The 23618-nt window shown below is 40.1% G+C and overlaps 1 protein-coding gene across 1 annotated transcript in view; it reads right to left on the bottom strand.

The window, feature by feature from the left end:
- The window catches only part of LOC117510107 (nuclear receptor subfamily 5 group A member 2-like), a 144611-nt gene that overhangs the window by 18209 nt on the left and 102784 nt on the right, over positions 1–23618 (bottom strand). The window contains exon 5 of the mRNA XM_034169722.1: positions 18646–18765. Coding sequence (XP_034025613.1) covers positions 18646–18765 — 120 coding nt within the window. The remainder of the gene's footprint in view (positions 1–18645; positions 18766–23618) is intronic.

The raw sequence follows: 23618 nt of genomic DNA, 5'->3' as shown, positions 1-23618 counted from the left end.
CATGCTGAGCATGGTGGCTCCATACCTATGGCAGAGCATGCCATAGGTATTAAAGGCACTGCGCTGCGGTGGTTTGAATCATATTTATCTAATAGATTACAATTTGTTCATGTAAATGGGGAATCTTCTTCACAGACTAAGGTTAATTATGGAGTTCCACAAGGTTCTGTGCTAGGACCAATTTTATTCACTTTATACATGCTTCCCTTAGGCAGTATTATTAGACAGCATTGCTTAAATTTTCATTGTTACACAGATGATACTCAGCTTTATCTATCCATGAAGCCAGAGGACACACACCAATTAGCTAAACTGCAGGATTGTTTTACAGACATAAAGACATGGATGACCTCTAATTTCCTGCTTTTAAACTCAGATAAAACTGAAGTTATTGTACTTGGCCCCACAAATCTTAGAAACATGGTGTCTAACCAGATCCTTACTCTGGATGGCATTACCCTGACCTCTAGTAATACTGTGAGAAATCTTGGAGTCATTTTTGATCAGGATATGTCATTCAATGCGTATATTAAACAAATATGTAGGACTGCTTTTTTGCATTTGTGCAATATCTCTAAAATTAGAAAGGTCTTGTCTCAGAGTGATGCTGAAAAACTAATTCAGGCATTTATTTCCTCTAGGCTGGACTATTGTAATTCATTATTATCAGGTTGTCCTAAAAGTTCCCTGAAAAGCCTTCAGTTAATTAAAAATGCTGCAGCTAGAGTACTGACAGGGACTAGAAGGAGAGAGCATATCTCACCCATATTGGCCTCTCTTCATTGGCTTCTTGTTTATTCTAGAATAGAATTTAAAATTCTTCTTCTTACTTATAAGGTTTTGAATAATTAGGTCCCATCTTATCTTAGGGACCTCATAGTACCATATCACCCCAATAGAGCGCTTCGCTCTCAGACTGCAGGCTTACTTGTAGTTCCTAGGGTTTGTAAGAGTAGAATGGGAGGCAGAGCCTTCAGCTTTCAGGCTCTTCTCCTCTGGAACCAGCTCCCAATTCAGATCAGGGAGACAGACACCCTCTCTACTTTTAAGATTAGGCTTAAAACTTTCCTTTTTGCTAAAGCTTATAGTTAGGGCTGGATCAGGTGACCCTGAACCATCCCTTAGTTATGCTGCTATAGACTTAGACTGCTGGGGGGTTCCCATGATGCACTGAGTGTTTCTTTGTCTTTTTGCTCTGTATGCACCACTCTGCATTTAATCATTAGTGATTGATCTCTGCTCCCCTCCACAGCATGTCTTTTTCCTGGTTCTCTCCCTCAGCCCCAACCAGTCCCAGCAGAAGACTGCCCCTCCCTGAGCCTGGTTCTGCTGGAGGTTTCTTCCTGTTAAAAGGGAGTTTTTCCTTCCCACTGTTGCCAAGTGCTTGCTCACAGGGGGTCGTTTTGACAGTTGGGGTTTTTCTGTAATTTTTGTATGGCTTTGCCTTGCAATATGAAGCGCCTTGGGGCAACTGTTGGTTGTGATTTGGCGCTATATAAATGAAATTGATTTGATTTGATTTGATTTGATTTGCAGTTACTGCTCATCTCACAGCAAGAAAGTCATGGGATCACCTCACATCTGGGGCTTTTCTATGTGGAGTTTGCATGATCTCCCTGTGTTTGCGTGGGTTTCTTCGGGGTGTTCCAACTTCCTCTCACATCTGTTGAAATGTGGCCATGCGACAGACTGGCATCCTGTCCAGGGTGCACCCTGCCTCATGCCCTATAACTGCTGGTATAGACTCCAGCTGCCCCCCCCTCCCAGTGATACTCAATTAGAATAACAGGATGGATAAACAGCAATATTGAGCTTAACATAATATCTTTGGTTTTTAATGAAAAAAAAAAATGTCTCCAATATCAAACAATGTCTCTGCAAAATTTGATGCTTGTACCATCAAACACACAACTGTAAGCACACTTTACACATACAAGTGTATGTAAGTGATGCTTACATACACTTGCCATGGGCATGACTGTCATGATAATTTTGGGCTTTTAATGATGTCTTTGAACTGTTCTTTTGTCAGGGTGGAATGATTGTAGAGCAAACATAAATAATGACTCTAAAAAAAATTAAAACTGGGTGCAGAGGTTTGAATAAATTTTGTATCTTCTCTAATCCACACAGAGCTAAAATATATACAGGTTCCAATATATATACATACACCCCCACTAATACTTGATTAAGTACCCCTTAGCAAGCTGCACATTGACCAGATACTTTTGGTAGCCATCAGCAAGCTTCTGGCATAATTCTGGCTAAATATTTGACCATTCTTCTTAGTAGAATTGGTAGAGTTCATTTAAACTGGTTGGATTCCTGGCACAAATATGGCTTTTCAGTGTAGCCCACAAAATTTCAGTTGAGTTGAGGTCGGATATGGGAAGGCCTTTCCAGATTCCTACTTTATCCCACCCACAACCAGTCTGACGTGTTTCCGGATCATTGTCCTGTTGAAATGCTTAATTGTGGCCATGTTTCAACATCTTGATGTTGATTTGAGGTGACATTAAAGAATTTGCAGGTAGCCTTTTTTGTGCAATACACCAGTTTGTGCAATACACCAGTACCAATGACAGCAAAACAGCCCCAGAGCATCATGCTGGCACCAACATGCTTGACAGTAGAGACAGTGTCTTCAGGTTTGAAAGCCTCACCTTTACTCCTCCAAATATACCTCTTGTCAGTGTGGCCAAATAACTCAGTCTGTCTCGTCTGACCATGTGGGCACTGGTAATTTCAGTCTAGCTTGAAGGTGTCAGTTTTGTTGTAGGTGCTTCTGTCTTGGTTGACACTCTATAAGTCCATGGTGATGTAAAACTCACTTCACTCTGGGAAGTGATGCTGGTGTTTCAACAGTTTCCAGTTCATGGCAGACCTGAACCTGGGCGGGTCCTGGGTTGCTCCAGAACATAATAACCAATTTCCTATCATCTGAGGGTGACAGTTTGGGTCTTCTTCCAGACCTTGGCAAAGTGGTGACACATCTGACTAACTTGGACTTATGTAAGTTGTTTGAAATCTTGAAATCTGCATTTGTTTAGAAATGGCTCCAAGAGACCTTCCCAACTTGTTTAAATCTACAATTCTCCTTAGAACAATAGGAAAGTCCAAAGAACTCAGAAAGGTCTGAGTATTTGTCAGTCCAAAGAGTGCTGTCACACACGTCCTATTTATGCTAACAAAGAGAAACTAGTTGTTGCAGTCAATCACGATTGTCATGTTAAAAGACACTGTAGAACCAGCGTGCCCAAGCAGTTGATCGCAGTTGACCAGTCGATTGCGGGCTGAGTTTCAGTCGATCGCATGAAAAAAAATCTCACACGGTTGTTTCTATCTGCACATATGCAGGGTCAAAAAGCTACAGTGGAGAGCAAGGTGATGCTACAATGGCAGAAGCTAAAAAATTGAAAACTAATTTTCATTCAGACTGGGAGGAGGATTATTTTTTCATTTATTGGAATGACAAATCCATCTGTGCTATCTGCAATGCAAATGTAGATTTACCAAAGAAAGGGAATTTAGGGCAGCATTTCAAGATGATTCACAAGAGCTAAGATGCAAACTTCCTGCCTGAATCACCTCCGCATGCCCAAAAAGTCCAGGAATCGAAAAGTCAGCTAGCAGCACAATGCTCTGTTTTTACCAGATCCAAAACCATGAGTAAGGCTGAAACCATAGCTTCTTATCATGTCAGTTGTGTTCTTGCAAGAGGAAAGAAATCTTTCAATGATGGGGAGATTGTGAAAGAAGTGTTCATGGAAACCAGAGATGTGCTCTTTGCTGATTTTAAAAATAAAAAAAGAAGATTGTGCCTGCTATTCAGGATATGCAGCTATCAAGAAATTCTGTTACACAGCGATGCAAGGGAATGGTGAAGGATGTTGAATGGCAACTGAGGAATAATATTGACACATGTGAGTGTTTTTCTCTCCAATTCGATGAATTCACTGATGCTGTGGATGTGGCTCAGCTATGTGTTTTCATGGTTTTTGATGACATGAGTGTAAAAAAAACAGACCTACTGCTGCACACAGATGTTCGATGGCTCAGCCGGGATAAATTTCTGGAATGGTTTCCTGAATTGTTGCCTGAAATTAAAGAATTTCTGAATTTCTGAAACATTCAACTCATGTGGAATATGCACAGCTCGAAGACAGTCAGTGTCTCTTGGATTTAGTCTTTCTTTCCGATCTGAGTGACAAGCTCAATAACTTGAATCTAGAGCTGCAGGGTAAGGACAAACACATCATCAACATGATCACCTCTGTGAACACATGTAAGAGCAAGTTACACCTGCTATCAAGCAGGTTCCAATAGTGTGATCTGCAAAACTTTTCACACATGGACACAGAAGTTAAGTGTCAGGGTAAAGACTGCAGAGCTTGAGAGTGTGTATGTTATGATGATCAAGTGCAGAGCATCTTGTCAGAATTTGACAGGCACTTTACTGACTTTGCATCCATTGAGCCTGTTGTCTCTTTTATCTTTCTTCCATTTGGGGAAAATATAGATGTGGATTGTACAACCCCAATTCCAATGAAGTTGGGACGTTGTGTAAAATGTAAATAAAAACAGAATACAATGATTTGAAAATCCTCTTCAACCTATGTTCAATTGAATACACCACAAAGACTGGGAAAGTTCATGAATGCTCAAAGAACACAAAATTGGAAACAGGTGGGTGTGATGACTGGGTATAAAAGGAGCATCCCTAAAAGGCTCAGTCATTCACAAGCAAAGATGGGGCGAGGATCATCACTTTGTGAACAACTTCATGAAAAAACAGTCCAACAATTTAAGAACAATGTTTCTCAATGTCCAATTGCAAGGAATTTAGGGATTCCATCATCTACAGTCCATAATACAATCAGAAGAATCAAAGAATCTGGAGAACTTTCTACATGTAAGCAGCAAGGCCGAAAACCATCATTGAATGCACTGCATTAAAAACCGACATCACTGTGTAAAGGATCTTACCGCATGGGCTCAGGAACACTTCAGAAAACCATTGCCAGTTAACACAGTTCATCGCTACATCTACAAGTGCAAGCTAAAAAACTTTACTATGCAAAGCGAAAGCCATACATCAACAACATCCAGAAACGCGGCCACCTTCTCTGTGCCTGAGCTCATTTGAAATGAACAGACGCAAAGTGGAAATGTGTGCTGTGGTCTGATGAGTCCACATTTCACATTGTTTTTGGAAATCATGGACGTTGTGTCCTCCAGACAAAAGAGGAAAATCTAGATTGTTTCCAGCACAAAGTTCAAAAGCCAGCATTTGTGATGGTATGGGGGTGTGTTAGTGCCCATGGCACGGGCAACTTACACATCTGTGATGGCACCATTAATGCTCAAAGGTACATCCAGGTTTTGGAGCAACACATGCTGCCATCCAAACGTCTTTTTCAGGGACATCCCTGCTTATTTCAGCAAGGCAATGCCAAGCCACATTCTGCACATGTTACAACAGCGTGGCTTCATAGTAAACGAGTGCAGGTACTAGACTGGCCTGCTTGCAGTCCAGACCTGTCGCTCATTGAAAATGTGTGGCGTATTTGTAGCGCAAAATACGACAACAGAGACTGTTGTCATATTTTGCTTGATGAACAACTGAAGTCGTACATCAAGCAAGAATGGGAAAGAATTCCACCTACAAAGCTTCAACATACCACTATTACACATATCCATTTCAAAATGAGCAAATATTTGCACAAAAACAATAAAGTTTATCAGTTTGAACATTAAATATCTTGTCTTTGTGGTGTATTTAATTGAATATAGGTTGAAGAGGATTTGCAAATCATTGTATTCTGTTTTTATTTACATTTTACGCAACGTCCCAACTTCATTGGAACTGGGGTTGTATAACGTCCAAAGTGGCATCACTCTTCACTCTTGAATGTCCAATTCTGGAATCTAATACAGATAAGTACCCAAACTCAAATAAACTGCATAGAATTTGACTGCACTTTTTGGATCCACATATTTGTGTGAGTCTGCCTTGTCACACATGAAAATCATCAAGTCAAAATACAGATCCACTATGACTGATGACCACCTTGTGGCCTGCTTATGACTGGCACTCAACTCCTACTGTCTGGACTATGAGAGACCAGCTGCCTCCTCTCAATGACAGACATCCCACTAAGGTAGAGAACAACTTTTCCAACTTGAATTAGGCATTGTATAATATGGGTTGTTTGTTGTCGTGTTGTTACAGGCCAGTCCTCTGCCTACTTGTGCTTATTCTTTGCACCATGCACATTTACTTCAATAGTGCATTATTACTGTAAAACTTTGTGCCAGAAAATTGTGCTATTATATTGGTGCACAATCAATTGTGGTTAAGCTATGTCGTCCGATACGGCTTGGTAGATCTTGATACACTGTCAACTTGAAAAGTAGATCTCAGTTCAAAAAAGGTTGGGCACCGCTGCTGTAGAACTTTCAGCACCAGTTATTAAAAGGTTTAATTAAATGCATGTATATATTTGAACCTGTATGTATTATTTTGACCCGGTGTGGATGAGAGAAGATCCACAATAAATTCACCCATTTCTTGCACCCAATTCCTGTTTTGATTTTTTTGTTGTTGTCGTTGTTGTTTTGGGTTTTTTTTTGTTGTTGTTGTTTTGTTTTTTAGGGGGTTTCTTGAAGGCGGGGGGGGGGGGGGTTAAGTCATTCATCATGTAGGCTGTACAATCATTCCACTCTGGCACAAAAACTTAAAATATAAAAAAAAAATTAACAGTTCAAAGACATCATTAACTGCCCAAAATTACTATGACATTCATGTCCATGATGAGTGTATGCAAGCGTCCAACCACAACTGTATCTGCTTAACTGACATTTCAGTGATGGCGGCATTAATGCAGCTAAATACATTAAGATTTTACAGCAACATATGCTCCCTTCAAGACGTCTTTTCGAGAGACATCCATGTACTTTTCAACAAGACAATGCAAAACCACATTCTGCACACATTACAAAGAGATGGACACCAGATTGATCTACCTGCAGTCCTGACCTGTCCCCAATAGCAACCCAATCTCATGGCAAGTTTGTGATGGCCTCGTGAAAAGTAATTTAATCTATTAGTTGGTATCACGAAATTTGGGGTGATGTGGGGTGGAGTTATCATTAGGTGTAAAAATAGTGAATGAAACTTGACCGTGTCAGGAAAATATGTCGCATTTCATGATGTATCACGGAAAAAAAATTACTGGGCTTCCAATAGAGAAGATGTGGAGAATGTTGAAAAATGCAACAATGATGACCATGTGCTGTTGCACACCTCAAGGGCCCCTTCACACATAGTGCGAATTTGGTGGAATTGCACATTAAGTGCACATGAAGCAGGAATCGTATGCAAATTGTGTAATTTCATAGCTGCTTCCAATGCCTCGTACACCTGTTGCTACAACTATTTGCACCCATCAGCGGCTGAAAGACAAGTGTGCTGTGCAAGCCCATTGAACCCTCTCGCGGCAGGTGTCGGCCAAATTCCAGGTGACACGCATGAACATATAACACCGCTCGCATGACACTTAGAAAATGTGTGGCCATTCACACTCTTGGCATGACAACAGTCTGCGAACAGCCACTGTCGTACTTGCAGTGAAATTTGTCTAAGTGCCCCAGGAGTGTAGTTTTGGTGTGTGCACTGAACTGACAGGAGGTGTGGCTATGAGAGAAGCGGCCATTGAGATCTGTCATTCTGGACATCCCAGCTGGACAGTACTGTGTTTGGACGGAAATGGACTAACAACTGACCACTGTGACGTACGTGTGTCTGTTTGCTGTCATCAAGTGGACAAAAATAAAAACATATATCACTGTGGCGATGGGCTGCAGCAAGCAAGCGTGCATGGCACACACATGGACAGGCTGCCCCCAGGTTGACATGGACCATCAGATCATAACACGCAGCAGGTGATCTGACTGTCATGTCACCCATGTGAGCTCTGCTCCAGAATGACGTGTTGTCCTGCGGCGTGCCATCCACAAGACACGTGTGTCGGCAAGACGCACATGAGCCAGCAGGACACGCACCAGCAGATATGGACAGGAATGAGACAAGCGAACTGCTTCTCATTCACGTCATTTCATAACTGTATGTCAGTGACCATGGGTCATCTACAGAGGAACAGACATCTCATATTTGTATTGTGCGCTTGACGAGAGGGATTTAATACAATGCAATGTTTTTATATGGTGCGTCATTTTTATTTTTTTAAATACGTCCATGTGCTTCCTGATATATGCAGTGTTCAGCACCTTTTACAGGACAGTGATGGCAGCTCACTTGGTAAAGTTTCTGGTTGCAATTAGAGCTTTTGGAAGGCGCCGGTGTATGTATTTTTTTTTTTCAGCTATGCGATGTGTAACCACATTGCACGGCTGCTGGGGAAAAGCTGCTGTGTTTGTTTATTTGTTATTTGTTTTTTTTCTTCACAGCACAATATAACCACATCATGCAGCTGGTGGCACTGTGTTTCCATGTGCAGGAACCATCGCACCAGCATTGTGCACGCCTGCCCTGGTGTCACCCTGGAGTTGTACATATTTGTACTATGTGTGAAGGGGCTTTTAGACATGTTTGGAGGACAAATGTGAATAAGTAACACCTGAAACATTTCATCACTTGGTATCCTCAGTGCCAAAACATCTTTAAAGTGCTGTCAGAAGGATTGGCAGTATTACAAACTGGCAAATGCTCTCGAGTCTCAACTTTTTCGGAATGTGTTGCAGGAATGGATTTACATTAACAAATGAAATTAAGTTGACCACAAAAAAACCATGAAATATCTTGGGTTCATACTGTCTGAAAAGAAATACAGTCAAAGTAAATACAAGAATCGCAGCTGTTTTTATTCATTTATTTTTTTCCCATTTTCCATGCCATCCCAACTGTTTATGATTTGGGGTTATATGTCAATATGTGCAGTAACAAACTGTGTGTCCATCATTGCACCTGGTTACAAAGAGTTTATTTGTCCCGTACGCCGCAGCACACATTGATACTGTGGATATTGAAGGAAATTTGAAACTGCTGGCTAAGGCTAAGCGTAAATTTGGTAAGATTGTAATTCACGTCGGCAGTAATGACACCCAGTTACGCCAATCGGAGGTCACTAAAATTAACATTAAATCGGTGTGTAACTTTGCAAAAACAATGTCGGACTCTGTAGTTTTCTCTGGACCCCTCCCCAATCAGACCGGGAGTGACATGTTTAGCCGCATGTTCTCCTTGAATTGCTGGCTGTCTGAGTGGTGCTTATTAATTAATCAAAAACCCAGACAGAGCTTTAATTCATTTGAAAGCTTGACTCTTAGTCTTGTCCATCCAAATTGGAAGTCCCAAAAACCAGTTTTATATTTGTTATTATCTATCGTCCACCTGGTCGTTACTGTGAGTTTCTCTGTGAATTTTCAGACCTTTTGTCTGACTTAGTGCTTAGCTCAGATAAGATAATTATAGTGGGCGATTTTAACATCCACACAGATGCTGAGAATGACAACCTCACCACTGCATTTAATCTATTATTAGACTCTATTGGCTTTGCTCAAAAAGTAAATGAGTCCACCCACCACTTTAATCATATCTTAGATCTTGTTCTGACTTATGGTATGGAAATAGAAGACTTAACAGTATTCCCTGAAAACTCCCTTCTGTCTGATCATTTCTTAATAACATTTACATTTACTCTGATGGACTACCCAGCAGTGGGGAATAAGTTTCATTACACTAGAAGTCTTTCAGAAAGCGCTGTAACTAGGTTTAAGGATATGATTCCTTCTTTATGTTCTCTAATGCCATATACCAACACAGTGCAGAGTAGCTACCTAAACTCTGTAAGTGAGATAGAGTATCTCGTCAATAGTTTTACATCCTCATTGAAGACAACTTTGGATGCTGTAGCTCCTCTGAAAAAGAGAGCTTTAAATCAGAAGTGCCAGACTCCGTGTTATAACTCACAAACTCGTAGCTTAAAGCAGATAACCCGTAAGTTGGAGAGGAAATGGCGTCTCACTAATTTAGAAGATCTTCACTTAGCCTGGAAAAAGAGTCTGTTGCTCTATAAAAAAGCCCTCCGTAAAGCTAGGACATCTTTCTACTCATCACTAATTGAAGAAAATAAGAACAACCCCAGGTTTCTTTTCAGCACTGTAGCCAGGCTGACAAAGAGTCAGAGCTCTATTGAGCTGAGTATTCCATTAACTTTAACTAGTAATGACTTCATGACTTTCTTTGCTAACAAAATTTTAACTATTAGAGAAAAAATTACTCATAACCATCCCAAAGACGTATCGTTATCTTTGGCTGCTTTCAGTGATGCCGGTATTTGGTTAGACTCTTTCTCTCCGATTGTTCTGTCTGAGTTATTCTCATTAGTTACTTCATCCAAACCATCAACATGTTTATTAGACCCCATTCCTACCAGGCTGCTCAAGGAAGCCCTACCATTATTTAATGCTTCGATCTTAAATATGATCAATCTATCTTTGTTAGTTGGCTATGTACCACAGGCTTTTAAGGTGGCAGTAATTAAACCATTACTTAAAAAGCCATCACTTGACCCAGCTATCTTAGCTAATTATAGGCCAATCTCCAACCTTCCTTTTCTCTCAAAAATTCTTGAAAGGGTAGTTGTAAAACAGCTAACTGATCATCTGCAGAGGAATGGTCTATTTGAAGAGTTTCAGTCAGGTTTTAGAATTCATCATAGTACAGAAACAGCATTAGTGAAGGTTACAAATGATCTTCTTATGGCCTCGGACAGTGGACTCATCTCTGTGCTTGTTCTGTTAGACCTCAGTGCTGCTTTTGATACTGTTGACCATAAAATTTTATTACAGAGATTAGAGCATGCCATAGGTATTAAAGGCACTGCACTGCGGTGGTTTGAATCATATTTGTCTAATAGATTACAATTTGTTCATGTAAATGGGGAATCTTCTTCACAGACTAAAGTTAATTATGGAGTTCCACGAGGTTCTGTGCTAGGACCAATTTTATTCACTTTATACATGCTTCCCTTAGGCAGTATTATTAGACGGCATTGCTTAAATTTTCATTGTTACGCAGATGATACCCAGCTTTATCTATCCATGAAGCCAGAGGACACACAGCAATTAGCTAAACTGCAGGATTGTCTTACAGACATAAAGACATGGTTGACCTCTAATTTCCTGCTTTTAAACTCAGATAAAACTGAAGTTATTGTACTTGGCCCCACAAATCTTAGAAACATGGTGTCTAACCAGATCCTTACTCTGGATGGCATTACCCTGACCTCTAGTAATACTGTGAGAAATCTTGGAGTCATTTTTGATCAGGATATGACATTCAAAGCGCATATTAAACAAATATGTAGGACTGCTTTTTTGCATTTACGCAATATCTCTAAAATCAGAAAGGTCTTGTCTCAGAGTGATGCTGAAAAACTAATTCATCAATCAATCAATCAATCAATTTTTTTTATATAGCGCCAAATCACAACAAACAGTTGCCCCAAGGCGCTTTATATTGTAAGGCAAGGCCATACAATAATTATGTAAAACCCCAACGGTCAAAACGACCCCCTGTGAGCAAGCACTTGGCTACAGTGGGAAGGAAAAACTCCCTTTTAACAGGAAGAAACCTCCAGCAGAACCAGGCTCAGGGAGGGGCAGTCTTCTGCTGGGACTGGTTGGGGCTGAGGGAGAGAACCAAGAAAAAGACATGCTGTGGAGGGGAGCAGAGATCGATCACTAATGATTAAATGCAGAGTGGTGCATACAGAGCAAAAAGAGAAAGAAACAGTGCATCATGGGAACCCCCCAGCAGTCTACGTCTATAGCAGCATAACTAAGGGATGGTTCAGGGTCACCTGATCCAGCCCTAACTATAAGCTTTAGCAAAAAGGAAAGTTTTAAGCCTAATCTTAAAAGTAGAGAGGGTGTCTGTCTCCCTGATCTGAATTGGGAGCTGGTTCCACAGGAGAGGAGCCTGAAAGCTGAAGGCTCTGCCTCCCATTCTACTCTTACAAACCCTAGGAACTACAAGTAAGCCTGCAGTCTGAGAGCGAAGCGCTCTATTGGGGTGATATGGTACTACGAGGTCCCTAAGATAAGATGGGACCTGATTATTCAAAACCTTATAAGTAAGAAGAAGAATTTTAAATTCTATTCTAGAATTAACAGGAAGCCAATGAAGAGAGGCCAATATGGGTGAGATATGCTCTCTCCTTCTAGTCCCCGTCAGTACTCTAGCTGCAGCATTTTGAATTAACTGAAGGCTTTTTAGGGAACTTTTAGGACAACCTGATAATAATGAATTACAATAGTCCAGCCTAGAGGAAATAAATGCATGAATTAGTTTTTCAGCATCACTCTGAGACAAGACCTTTCTGATTTTAGAGATATTGCGTAAATGCAAAAAAGCAGTCCTACATATTTGTTTAATATGCGCTTTGAATGACATATCCTGATAAAAAATGACTCCAAGATTTCTCACAGTATTACTAGAGGTCAGGGTAATGCCATCCAGAGTAAGGATCTGGTTAGACACCATGTTTCTAAGATTTGTGGGGCCAAGTACAATAACTTCAGTTTTATCTGAGTTTAAAAGCAGGAAATTAGAGGTCATCCATGTCTTTATGTCTGTAAGACAATCCTGCAGTTTAGCTAATTGGTGTGTGTCCTCTGGCTTCATGGATAGATAAAGCTGGGTATCATCTGCGTAACAATGAAAATTTAAGCAATACCGTCTAATAATACTGCCTAAGGGAAGCATGTATAAAGTAAATAAAATTGGTCCTAGCACAGAACCTTGTGGAACTCCATAATTAACTTTAGTCTGTGAAGAAGATTCCCCATTTACATGAACAAATTGTAATCTATTAGACAAATATGATTCAAACCACCGCAGCGCAGTGCCTTTAATACCTATGGCATGCTCTAATCTCTGTAATAAAATTTTATGGTCAACAGTATCAAAAGCAGCACTGAGGTCTAACAGAACAAGCACAGAGATGAGTCCACTGTCCGAGGCCATAAGAAGATCATTTGTAACCTTCACTAATGCTGTTTCTGTACTATGATGAATTCTAAAACCTGACTGAAACTCTTCAAATAGACCATTCCTCTGCAGATGATCAGTTAGCTGTTTTACAACTACCCTTTCAAGAATTTTTGAGAGAAAAGGAAGGTTGGAGATTGGCCTATAATTAGCTAAGATAGCTGGGTCAAGTGATGGCTTTTTAAGTAATGGTTTAATTACTGCCACCTTAAAAGCCTGTGGTACATAGCCAACTAACAAAGATAGATTGATCATATTTAAGATCGAAGCATTAAATAATGGTAGGGCTTCCTTGAGCAGCCTGGTAGGAATGGGGTCTAATAAACATGTTGATGGTTTGGATGAAGTAACTAATGAGAATGACTCAGACAGAACAATCGGAGAGAAAGAGTCTAACCAAATACCGGCATCACTGAAAGCAGCCAAAGATAACGATACGTCTTTGGGATGGTTATGAGTAATTTTTTCTCTAATAGTTAAAATTTTGTTAGCAAAGAAAGTCATGAAGTCATTACTAGTTAAAGTTAATGGAATACTCAGCTCAATAGAGCTCTGACTCTTTGTCAGCCTGGCTACAGTGCTGAAAAGAAACCTGGGGTTGTTCTTATTTTCTTCAATTAGTGATGAGTAGAAAGATGTCCTAGCTTTACGGAGGGCTTTTTTATAGAGCAACAGACTCTTTTTCCAGGCTAAGTGAAGATCTTCTAAATTAGTGAGACGCCATTTCCTCTCCAACTTACGGGTTATCTGCTTTAAGCTACGAGTTTGTGAGTTATACCACGGAGTCAGACACTTCTGATTTAAAGCTCTCTTTTTCAGAGGAGCTACAGCATCCAAAGTTGTCTTCAATGAGGATGTAAAACTATTGACGAGATACTCTATCTCCCTTACAGAGTTTAGGTAGCTACTCTGCACTGTGTTGGTATATGGCATTAGAGAACATAAAGAAGGAATCATATCCTTAAACCTAGTTACAACGCTTTCTGAAAGACTTCTAGTGTAATGAAACTTATTCCCCACTGCTGGGTAGTCCATCAGAGTAAATGTAAATGTTATTAAGAAATGATCAGACAGAAGGGAGTTTTCAGGGAATACTGTTAAGTCTTCTATTTCCATACCATAAGTCAGAACAAGATCTAAGATATGATTAAAGTGGTGGGTGGACTCATTTACTTTTTGAGCAAAGCCAATAGAGTCTAATAATAGATTAAATGCAGTGTTGAGGCTGTCATTCTCAGCATCTGTGTGGATGTTAAAATCGCCCACTATAATTATCTTATCTGAGCTAAGCACTAAGTCAGACAAAAGGTCTGAAAATTCACAGAGAAACTCACAGTAACGACCAGGTGGATGATAGATAATAACAAATAAAACTGGTTTTTGGGACTTCCAATTTGGATGGACAAGACTAAGAGACAAGCTTTCAAATGAATTAAAGCTCTGTCTGGGTTTTGGATTAATTAATAAGCTGGAATGGAAGATTGCTGCTAATCCTCCACCCCGGCCCGTGCTACGAGCATTCTGACAGTTAGTGTGACTCGGGGGTGTTGACTCATTTAAACTAACATATTCATCCTGCTGTAACCAGGTTTCTGTTAGGCAGAATAAATCAATATGTTGATCAATTATTATATCATTTACCAACAGGGACTTAGAAGAGAGAGACCTAATGTTTAATAGACCACATTTAACTGTTTTAGTCTGTGGTGCAGTTGAAGGTGCTATATTATTTTTTCTTTTTGAATTTTTATGCTTAAATAGATTTTTGCTGGTTATTGGTAGTCTGGGAGCAGGCACCGTCTCTACGGGGATGGGGTAATGAGGGGATGGCAGGGGGAGAGAAGCTGCAGAGAGGTGTGTAAGACTACAACTCTGCTTCCTGGTCCCAACCCTGGATAGTCACGGTTTGGAGGATTTAAGAAAATTGGCCAGATTTCTAGAAATGAGAGCTGCTCCATCCAAAGTGGGATGGATGCCATCTCTCCTAACAAGACCAGGTTTTCCCCAGAAGCTTTGCCAATTATCTATGAAGCCCACCTCATTTTTTGGACACCACTCAGACAGCCAGCAATTCAAGGAGAACATGCGGCTAAACATGTCACTCCCGGTCCGATTGGGGAGGGGCCCAGAGAAAACTACAGAGTCCGACGTTTTTGCAAAGTTACACACCGATTTAATGTTAATTTTAGTGACCTCCGATTGGCGTAACCGGGTGTCATTACTGCCGACGTGAATTACAATCTTACCAAATTTACGCTTAGCCTTAGCCAGCAGTTTCAAATTTCCTTCAATGTCGCCTGCTCTGGCCCCCGGAAGACAATTGACTATGGTTGCTGGTGTCGCTAACTTCACATTTCTCAAAACAGAGTCGCCAATAACCAGAGTTTGATCCTCGGCGGGTGTGTCGTCGAGTGGGAAAAAACGGTTAGAGATGTGAACGGGTTGGCGGTGTACACGGGGCTTCTGTTTAGGGCTACGCTTCCTCCTCACAGTCACCCAATCGGCCTGCTTTCCCGGCTGCTCGGGATCTGCCAGGGGGGAACTAACGGCGGCTAAGCTACCTTGGTCCGCACCGACTACAGGGGCCTTGCTAGCTGTAGAATTTTCCACGGTGCGGAGCCGAGTCTCCAATTCGCCCAGCCTGGCCTCCAAAGCTACGAATAAGCTACACTTATTACAAGTACCATTACTGCTAAAGGAGGCCGAGGAATAACTAAACATTTCACACCCAGAGCAGAAAAGTGCGGGAGAGACAGGAGAAGCCGCCGTGCTAAATCGGCTAAGAGCTAGTAGCTACGCTAAGCTAGCGGATTCCTAAAAACACGCAAAGTGAATAATGTGTAAATAATTTAGAGGTGATTCAGCAGAAGGAGTGCTTTAGTTAAGGCACGTAAAGATTACACTGGGAAACAAATCGTAATCTAGATAACTAGATCAATCTAACTGCGCAGATTAAACAGCTAACAGATACAGAAAAACACCGCTGTGCTCCGGAACAGGAAGTGATACAATACCGCAGTGAGAGCCAACCACCAGTAGAGGCAAGCAAGAGGCTACCAATTCATGCATTTATTTCCTCTAGGCTTGACTATTGTAATTCATTATTATCAGGTTGTCCTAAAAGTTCCCTAAAAAGCCTTCAGTTAATTCAAAATGCTGCAGCTAGAGTACTGACGGGGACTAGAAGGAGAGAGCATATCTCACCCATACTGGCCTCTCTTCATTGGCTTCCTGTTAATTCTAGAATAGAATTTAAAATTCTTCTTCTTACTTATAAGGTTTTGAATAATCAGGTCCCATCTTATCTTAGGGACCTCGTAGTACCATATCACCCCAATAGAGCGCTTCGCTCTCAGACTGCAGGCTTACTTGTAGTTCCTACGGTTTGTAAGAGTAGAATGGGAGGCAGAGCCTTCAGCTTTCAGGCTCCTTTCCTGTGGAACCAGCTCCCAATTCAGATCAGGGAGACAGACACCCTCTCTACTTTTAAGATTAGGCTTAAAACTTTCCTTTTTGCTAAAGCTTATAGTTAGGGCTGGATCAGGTGACCCTGAACCATCCCTTAGTTATGCTGCTATAGACGTAGACTGCTGGGGGGTTCCCATGATGCATTGTTTCTTTCTCTTTTTGCTCTGTATGCACCACTCTGCATTTAATCATTAGTGATCGATCTCTGCTCCCCTCCACAGCATGTCTTTTTCCTGGTTCTCTCCCTCAGCCCCAACCAGTCCCAGCAGAAGACTGCCCCTCCCTGAGCCTGGTTCTGCTGGAGGTTTCTTCCTGTTAAAAGGGAGTTTTTCCTTCCCACTGTAGCCAAGTGCTTGCTCACAGGGGGTCGTTTTGACCGTTGGGGTTTTACATAATTATTGTATGGCCTTGCCTTACAATATAAAGCGCCTTGGGGCAACTGTTTGTTGTGATTTGGCGCTATATAAAAAAATTGATTGATTGATTGATATGCTGTACAATGCTGCATGCAGTGATGATCTGTTGCACAGTGACTTGTGTCACAATGTGCAGAGACTTGGTGGTGATTAGTTACAAATGGTTTATGGACAACATACAGGGACACACTCTGGACCAACATGCAGAGATACAATTTGGACATGGGTCACAGCATGCACAGGTGCACTGTGGATATATGTCACGGCATGCAGGGACACTGTGGACATGTTTGCAGTGACACAATTTGGATGTGCTTGACAGCCCTGATTGACACACTGTGGACATACAGGATAATATTCAGTAGAGCCTGACCGATATGGATTTTTTGAGGCCGATGCCGATAATGATATTTGGATGAAAAAAATGCTGATTTGCCGATAGCCGATAAATCAGCCTATATATTTTTTTAAAATAAATAAAATGTTCTTTTTTGGATGCTTAACAAAAAAGGTATGAGCTAAAAGCTGAAGCGTTGTCCTCATATTGATTAACTTTATAACAGAGAAGAATTTTCAAGTTCAAAAAATGCAATCAAGAATTAAACCTTTGTGAAATTAGCAAATACATATCCTTAACAAGAGTTGAGAAATACATCTGATCTTACTATATAAACTGAGTTAATCAAACTGAGTTAAACTGAAACGGTAGAAATGTGGGGTGAATGTAATCGCAAAGTTATTACAAACAACATCCTTATAAACTTAGTTGTATGCTTTTGTCAGCTGATCAGTGCAGTGTGATGGCGAACTACGGGGGCCAGTGATGAACACATTTAAGCAGGGGTGTAAGCAGCTCTCAGTTGAATGGAGTCAGAGCTCCATCTACTGGACAAATGGTGCAAGGACATTTTACATTGTCGACACAAACATTATTTCAGTAACTGTTCTGTTTATGAGAAATTACCGGCGTTCTATCGGCAAAATTTCGGCCAATAGTGAGTACTTTGAAAAGGGCTTATTTCGGCCGATAATATCTGTCGGGCTCTAATATTCAGTTACAAACAGTGAATATTTGTCACCAGCATGCAGTGCATGTCATAGAGTGTGTCAGAAACTAAACAACCATGCCATTTTGGCAATAAACTTATTTTTTAAGTAGATGGGTGTTTAAGATTTAGGTTTTATGTTTAAAGTTTTAACTGTGTCATTACGGAAACACTGGTCTTGTTCATGACATCACAGTTACAGAAAAGACATCAAGAAGCTTAATGTTTTGCTTTGTCTGGCTGATCTGGATGAACACATGAAGTCCATAGTAGAGAAGCTTGAATCTTCAACTGGACTGGGTTGATTGACATGAGGACGTTTCGCTTCTAATCGCAAGGAGGTTTCACTTCTAATCGCAGAAGCTTCCTCAGCTAAAATTCTTTAAAACTCCAGCTTTTGCTGGCTTCTGTTATTCTCTACAAGAGTCAAGACAAAAGTCAGACTACCAGGGCAAGAATTTTAGCTGAGGAAGTTTCTGCCATTAGAAGCGAAACATCCTCGCGTCAGTCAACCCAGTCCAGTCGAAGATTCAAGCTTTTCTACTATGGAAACCATCTGGACAACTGAGAGCCTTCAAAGAAATACATGAAGTCCAGTCCACACAGTAACACGTTAAACTTGTCATTAAGAACGTTTTACCTCCTGGCCGGTCACCAACAGGATGCTCTCGTCTTTTCCATGTTGCACTTGTCTGAAAATGTGATCCAGGGCCAGAAGCTCAGACCAGCAGTTATGAAGCAGCTTCATTTGATCTCCAACCTCCATTAAAAAAAGCAAATGAAAAGAAAGAGGTGAATGAGATTCATTCCTTCTACATGTGGTGAAAAGAAGACATGAAATCTAGACCTGCGTTGTGGGCCAAGCTTTCCGTTTAACAAAGTCTTTCCATGTCCCACTCTGTCATTAAGCTGTGACTGGTGAAGCAACAGACAAATGATTCTCCAGTCGCAGCCACTGAAGCTTGGAACATCTTTGGGGCTGTCTTTGGTGGTCCTCATCTCCTTTGTGCACGCAGTGGCTCAGTTTTTGAAGATGGCTGGCTCTCCACACATTAACCGTGCATTGTCACATCCTGTACTTTTTTACAAACGCATTTTACTGCAACAGACAATAAGTGGCACGGAAATCATCCCCCGAATGAAGAAAAGTGGCTTGAGTAATCAAGATTGATTACTCGTAGTTTCGATAGTGTTGTGGTAGAATGTGGTGTTTTTAAATTGTCTCCGTAAATAAGTTGAATATTTCTGAGTTGATAACAGAAAAAATAAAAACTGTGTAAAAGAAGATTTAAACTTTTTGTGATGTGGAAGAACTCCAGCAAACACACTAGATTTATAATGACTTTGTGCTGATTCATTTGGGGTTGGCACGCTGCCTTAGTGGTTAGCACTGCTGCCTCACAGCCATAAGGATGTGGGATCACTGCCCACCTGGTCCGTTCTGTGTGGAATCTGCAGGGTTGGGTAGGATTACTTTGGAATGTAATCCAAAAGTAATCAGATTACAAGTAATCCAAATGTATGTACATACATACATGTAATCCACATGTATTCTTTCAAAGTAATCCTACCCAAGCTTGGGAGTCTGCATGTTGTCCCCGTGTTTGCGTGAGTTCTTTCTGGGTACTCAGGCTTCCTCCCTCATGCAGGATAGAGAAGATTTTAATTAACTGTAGGGGTGTGTGAATGTGTTTGTCTGTCAGTCATATGCAGCCCAGTGATGGACAGGGAGCCTGTCCAGACTGTATCCCGCCTCACACCAAGTGACTGCTGGGATAGGCTAAAACCCTCTGTGACACTTTCCTGGAATATGCAGGTATAGAAAATGAATGAATTAATTCATTTGGCATGTGAAAAAAAATTCCACATGGCTGAATTACAAAAACAACTGATTTGTAAATAAATAAATCATTGTGTTTGTCTACAATCAAAGGTGAAGACAAGCAAGGACAGGGTGAGAACTCAAACATAAAGACACAAATACACCAGAGGGCACTCATAGACTGCCTTCTTCTGCTGAAGCCCGATAGCTCTCTGTTTATTGGTCACTGTTATCCAAAACACACACACACACACACACACACACACACACACACACACACACACACACACACACACACACACACACACACACACAAAGAAATCCACATGGAGACATTCAAAAAGATAAAAACAAAAACTAAAACCTCCAATTTTGCATTCACATCATAATGTAATCAAGATTTGAGTAAATGCCTCCGTCACAAACATGACTGAGATCCAAAATCAAAAAACATCACTAAAATCCAAAAAGACAAAAATGCCACTGAAATCTAAAATACAAGAATACCAAACCCCACTGGGATCCAAAAACATCATGAACACCAAATTCCACTGAGACCCCAAAACACTAAAAGCACCAAACATCCCGAATCTAAAGCCATCCAATGACACAGAGATACACCCCGCCCCCCCAAAAAACCACCGAACATCACCGAGATCCAAGAAACAAGCAGAGCATCAATGACACAGTTCACCTGGCTTTCTTCTCAAAACTACATATTTCCAACACTATGCAGTTGAAGAAAATGATGATAAACTACAAATAAAGTTCTTTACAACAGCTGTAAATTTTCAAAGAGTCCTTTTAGCATTTACACTATTCTGTAAATACACTGGTTTATGTTAGCAGTGATTCTTCACTTGACACTAAATTTGTGGCATAGATAAGCATTTCATCAATATTATAATAGCCAAGTGGCCTCTGTGTGCGTGCATGCGTGCATATGTGTGTGTGCATATATGCATGCATGCATGCGTACATGTGCGTGCGTGCGTGCATATGTGCGTATTTAATTTAATTATTAATTATAATTATATTTAATTATATATATATATATATATATATATATATATATATATATATATATATATATATATATATAATTCTTTTTTCAATAACCATAATGACAATGTAAAAAAATGTGTGGTTTTTTTTGGAAAATGTATTAAAAATAATAATAATAATAAAAAAGAAATCACATGTACATAATATTCACAGCCTTTGCCATGAAGCTCAAAATTGAGCTCAGGTGCATCCTGTTTCCACTGATCATCCTTGAGATGTTTCCACAGCTTAATTGGAGTCCACCTAGGGTAAACTGAGTTGATTGGACATGATTTGGAAAGGCACACACCTGTCTACATATAAGGTCCCACAGTTGCAGTGGTGGGCACAGATAACCAAAAAATTATCTTTGATAACAGATAATCAGATAACTGAAAAGTTATCTTCGATAAAGATAAAACAATAAACCACCCAAAAATGTATCGGAAATTACAGATAACCAATAACATAAATTCCAATATTAACTCTGACACATCTACAACTAGTAGTAGAACAAATTTAATAGCTTATAATAATATTAAAAACAACAACAGCCCCCAACAATGAGACCACACTTTTCTTTGAACATTTGGTCTCTGCTGGAAGCTCTTGTTTACTACAGAGCTCCCAGCACAGAGGCACTCCAAGAACAGCCATAAAGCCAACTCTCTATCAATTACGACACTCCGGAAAGGCGCAGGTCTTGAAAAATAAAGTCATGCTGACTTATGGTTTTGATTAGAAATAACATTAATACCAATAGAATAACTCCATTAATGTCAATTATGTCGTTTGTACAAAGTTAAAATATAACATATATCTTTTAATGTTGAATAATGCACTAATTCTGAGGGTTTTGTAACAAACAGACAGATCGCAAAAGATTCTGGGTAAAAGTGCCTCTGCTAAACACAGGCTGATCCTCTCTTTTTGGAGCGAGGCGGAGGGGAAGGTGAAGGGCTACAAATCCCTCCATTTGGAGGGGTAGGAGGAGCTTACTGCTGTCTCTGAAAAACAAATATGGCACCGAAAGAGCCGCATAAATGAAGCGGATTTCATTACAAATTACGCTGTTTAGAAAGTTATAACTTGCCAAAAAGCTTTACAGGCAATTGTCTATGACAGCAGCGTGTATGCTGCTGGATGCATGCTGCGTATGTTGTCGTTCTGAGGAATATCGTAACGTCGCTCGTGCGCTGCGTTATAATGCACATACACACGAACGATACGATAAGACACTTTTATATCTCACAATGGAGAAAATCATGATAAAGTGTAAGCACGTTAATTTGTATGTTCATAAATCTTTGGATAATATCAATCCCTGCTGTTGGATTTCAAGGTCTGTAACGTGTGTGTATTTTGTAAACAAACGGAGCCCTGAACACACTCATCTAATAAGCTTTCAGGCAGAAAATGAAAAGTTTCATCAATGGGAATAAGTTGGAATATATATACACACACATGTATATGTATAACACATAACCTGACGTGCTAATAGACTGATATTATTTGTCAAGGAAATTTCTAAAGGAAATAAGGCTGGATGCAAAAAATGGGAGAATTTGAAAAAGAACTAAGGTTGTAATTCCATTAAAAAAGTGAAACTTGTATAATGTATACATTCATTGCACACAAAAAAAGCCATTTGCAAAGCCAAAAAGTTGATTTGACAATCATCTGACATAACCGGGGTCAAAATAAATAGAACACTGCTATCTACTGGTTCCCACACGCTTAGTGAACACTACTGACCAGTAGATGGCAGTAGAGGCCTTGAAAACAAAATTCCCGATACAGTAATCCCTGTCTGCTACATTTAAAATGCATGGAATTTAACAAACGCAAATAAAACCAACATCTATAAACGCAGAGAATATATTCAAGAGAGTTTTAGGCACTAGAGTTTAATGCTGTTGTCCGTGGAGCCTGAACAGAGTGTCTGAAATGCATTTGTCCTGTCGTGATGTACTGAGATTACATCATCATACCCAAAATGCATTGCGGGTCACAGGATGTGCTCACAAAACCTTAAAAATTAGCACATTACTTTAAAACTAAAACATATATCTGATATTTTCACTTAATAAAACTTCAGACGACAGTAATTTTAAATAACTTGTCCAAAATTTGTTTGGTTAAAATTTGAACCATAAGTTAAAAATGTATGCCTCTGGATGACTTAGGTGATATCGCCAGCCTATTAGCATGGTGTTAAAGGAAATGTTTTTTTTTCTTTTGGGGTTGTTTCTTCTTTGTCTGCAGAGGATTGAGATGCTTTTTATACAAGCGGCTCTCTTCTGTTTGCAAAGGTTATAGCTGTGTGTCTATTACAAAACTTTTAACAGGTGAGTGCTAAACTAATTTTAAAAATGCTTGTCGCTGTTCAGCTTTGTTCATTTTGTTTATCATGTTTAAAAGTTATCGGACAAAGATTAATCGGAAGATAATTGGTCCAATTATGGTTTTTAAAGTTATCTAAAAAGATAATCCGATAAAGAAAACATTGTCTTCGATAATTATCTGTTATCGGATTATCGGAAGTGTGCCCACCACTGCACAGTTGACAGTGCATCATGTCAGAGCAAAAACCAAGCATGAAGTCAAAGGAATTGTCTGTAGAGCTCTGAGACAGGATTTGCACTAGATATTACAAGAAACAAACATATGAAAACTATCTATTTCAGGCATTTAATTATTGCTTTATCGATGGTATTTTACAAAACTGGTGAAAAATTACCGTGTGT

This window comes from Thalassophryne amazonica, chromosome 5 (genome assembly GCF_902500255.1).
Source record: "Thalassophryne amazonica chromosome 5, fThaAma1.1, whole genome shotgun sequence".
Taxonomy (NCBI): Eukaryota; Metazoa; Chordata; class Actinopteri; order Batrachoidiformes; family Batrachoididae; genus Thalassophryne; species Thalassophryne amazonica.
Note: the sequence above shows the minus strand (reverse complement) of the source record. Positions and strands in the feature narration are given on the sequence as shown.